The sequence below is a fragment of the Helianthus annuus genome, chromosome 16 (genome assembly GCF_002127325.2).
Source record: "Helianthus annuus cultivar XRQ/B chromosome 16, HanXRQr2.0-SUNRISE, whole genome shotgun sequence".
Taxonomy (NCBI): domain Eukaryota; kingdom Viridiplantae; phylum Streptophyta; class Magnoliopsida; order Asterales; family Asteraceae; genus Helianthus; species Helianthus annuus.
This window is the reverse complement of record NC_035448.2, coordinates 8,128,163-8,129,698: the sequence shown is the minus strand read 5'-3', so window position 1 is coordinate 8,129,698 and position 1,536 is coordinate 8,128,163. Positions and strand designations below refer to the sequence as shown.

Genomic DNA, 1,536 nt, shown 5'->3' with positions numbered 1-1,536 from the left:
GTGCGTATTATATATTAAAATATTAAATAAATAAGATGAGTGTTACATCATAGCTGAGGATGAAGCTGCTTTTGGAACTCTCTCAAGGGCACTTGGTTCAGACATTTCAATTGCCGTCCAAAATTGCAAAAGTGCAAAGGAAATTTGGGATGAGTTGACAAACTTGTTTGAGGGTAATGCTAACATGAACGTAAGCAGAGTGAACATGATAAATCAGCAATTCAATTCTTTTAATCACATTTATGGTGAAACCGTTGAAAACCAGATAAGGAGATTCGTCAAACTTATGTCACAAATGGTAAGTGTTGGAATCAACATCTCAAATAGTGGAATGAAGCGCCAACCATTGAACTCACTGCCAAAAAGCTGGGATGCCTATGTTTCTATGATCAAGCGTACGAAGAATCTGAATGAAGTGACACTTAGGTAGTGTTTGGTATAAAGGAATGGGAGGTGGAATGGAATGAACTATTGCGAGGGAATGAAAAAAATGTGTTTGGTTGGTCAACGTAATGGAATCACCCATTTCATAAGTCATTCCATTCCCTCAAATTCATTCCATCCACTCCCCCTGTTTTTTTTCCATTCCATTCTCTCTCTCACCCTACATCACAAACACCGCCCATCACCACCGCCATCTGCCACCATCAGCACTTGCCATCTTCACCACCCGCCACCAACTTCCGCCGATCACCACCACCGTCCTCCGCCGCCACACCCGCTCGTCACCACCGCCATCAACTACCATCGCTGCCACCCGCCGTTGCAGACCACCGACACCCCAACTACTACCGCCACCCTCCGCCGACCACCACCAACATCCTCCACTGCTACCACTCGCTATCGTCGACCACCACCCACCGTCGTCGTCGTCGCCGCCATCACCACCGCCCGTCGCCACCACCATCGACCACCATCGCCGCCACCCGCCATCGCCGACCACCACCACCCCAACCACTACCGCCACCCTCCACCACCATCTTCTGCCGCCACCACCCGCTACCGTCGACAACCGCCACCCACCGTCGTCGCCACGACCACCACCTGTCACCACCACCATCGTCGCCACCCGCCACCGCATACCACCGCCAACCCCGACCATCGCCGCCGCCACCGCTAACAACCTTCATCCACCGACCACCGCCACCCATTGCTACCACCGCCACTAGCTGCCACCGATCACCGCCACCACCCATCACCGATTTAGTTCATTCTTCTTTTCTTACCTACCAAACAACACAAGGTAATGATTTATTCCTTTCCTGCATGGTAACCAAACAAGACTATGGAATGTAATGATCCATTTCATTCCTTTGTCCATTCCATTACCTCGTCCATTCCATTCTCTCATCTATTCCATTACACCATACCAAACACACCCTCACTGAGTTGATTGCCACAATCAAGTCTTGTGAGATTGATAATCAGCAGAGAGAGATAAATCACAAGAATTCGTTGATGGCCGCCGGCATGACTAGTCCCAACAATTCTGTTTTGATGTCTCAAGGTCATCCAAATTTGGTTTTCAGTCCAGTT

General features: G+C 49.2%; 1 protein-coding gene across 1 annotated transcript; it reads right to left on the bottom strand.

Annotated features, from left to right (window-relative positions):
* Window positions 1–625: 625 nt before the first annotated feature.
* Window positions 626–1,102, bottom strand: LOC110944377 (vicilin-like seed storage protein At2g28490). Its single transcript, XM_022186039.1, has one exon. The coding sequence runs from the start codon at window positions 1,100–1,102 to the stop codon at window positions 626–628; it is 477 nt and encodes a 158-aa protein (XP_022041731.1).
* Between the last annotated feature and the right edge of the window lie 434 nt (window positions 1,103–1,536).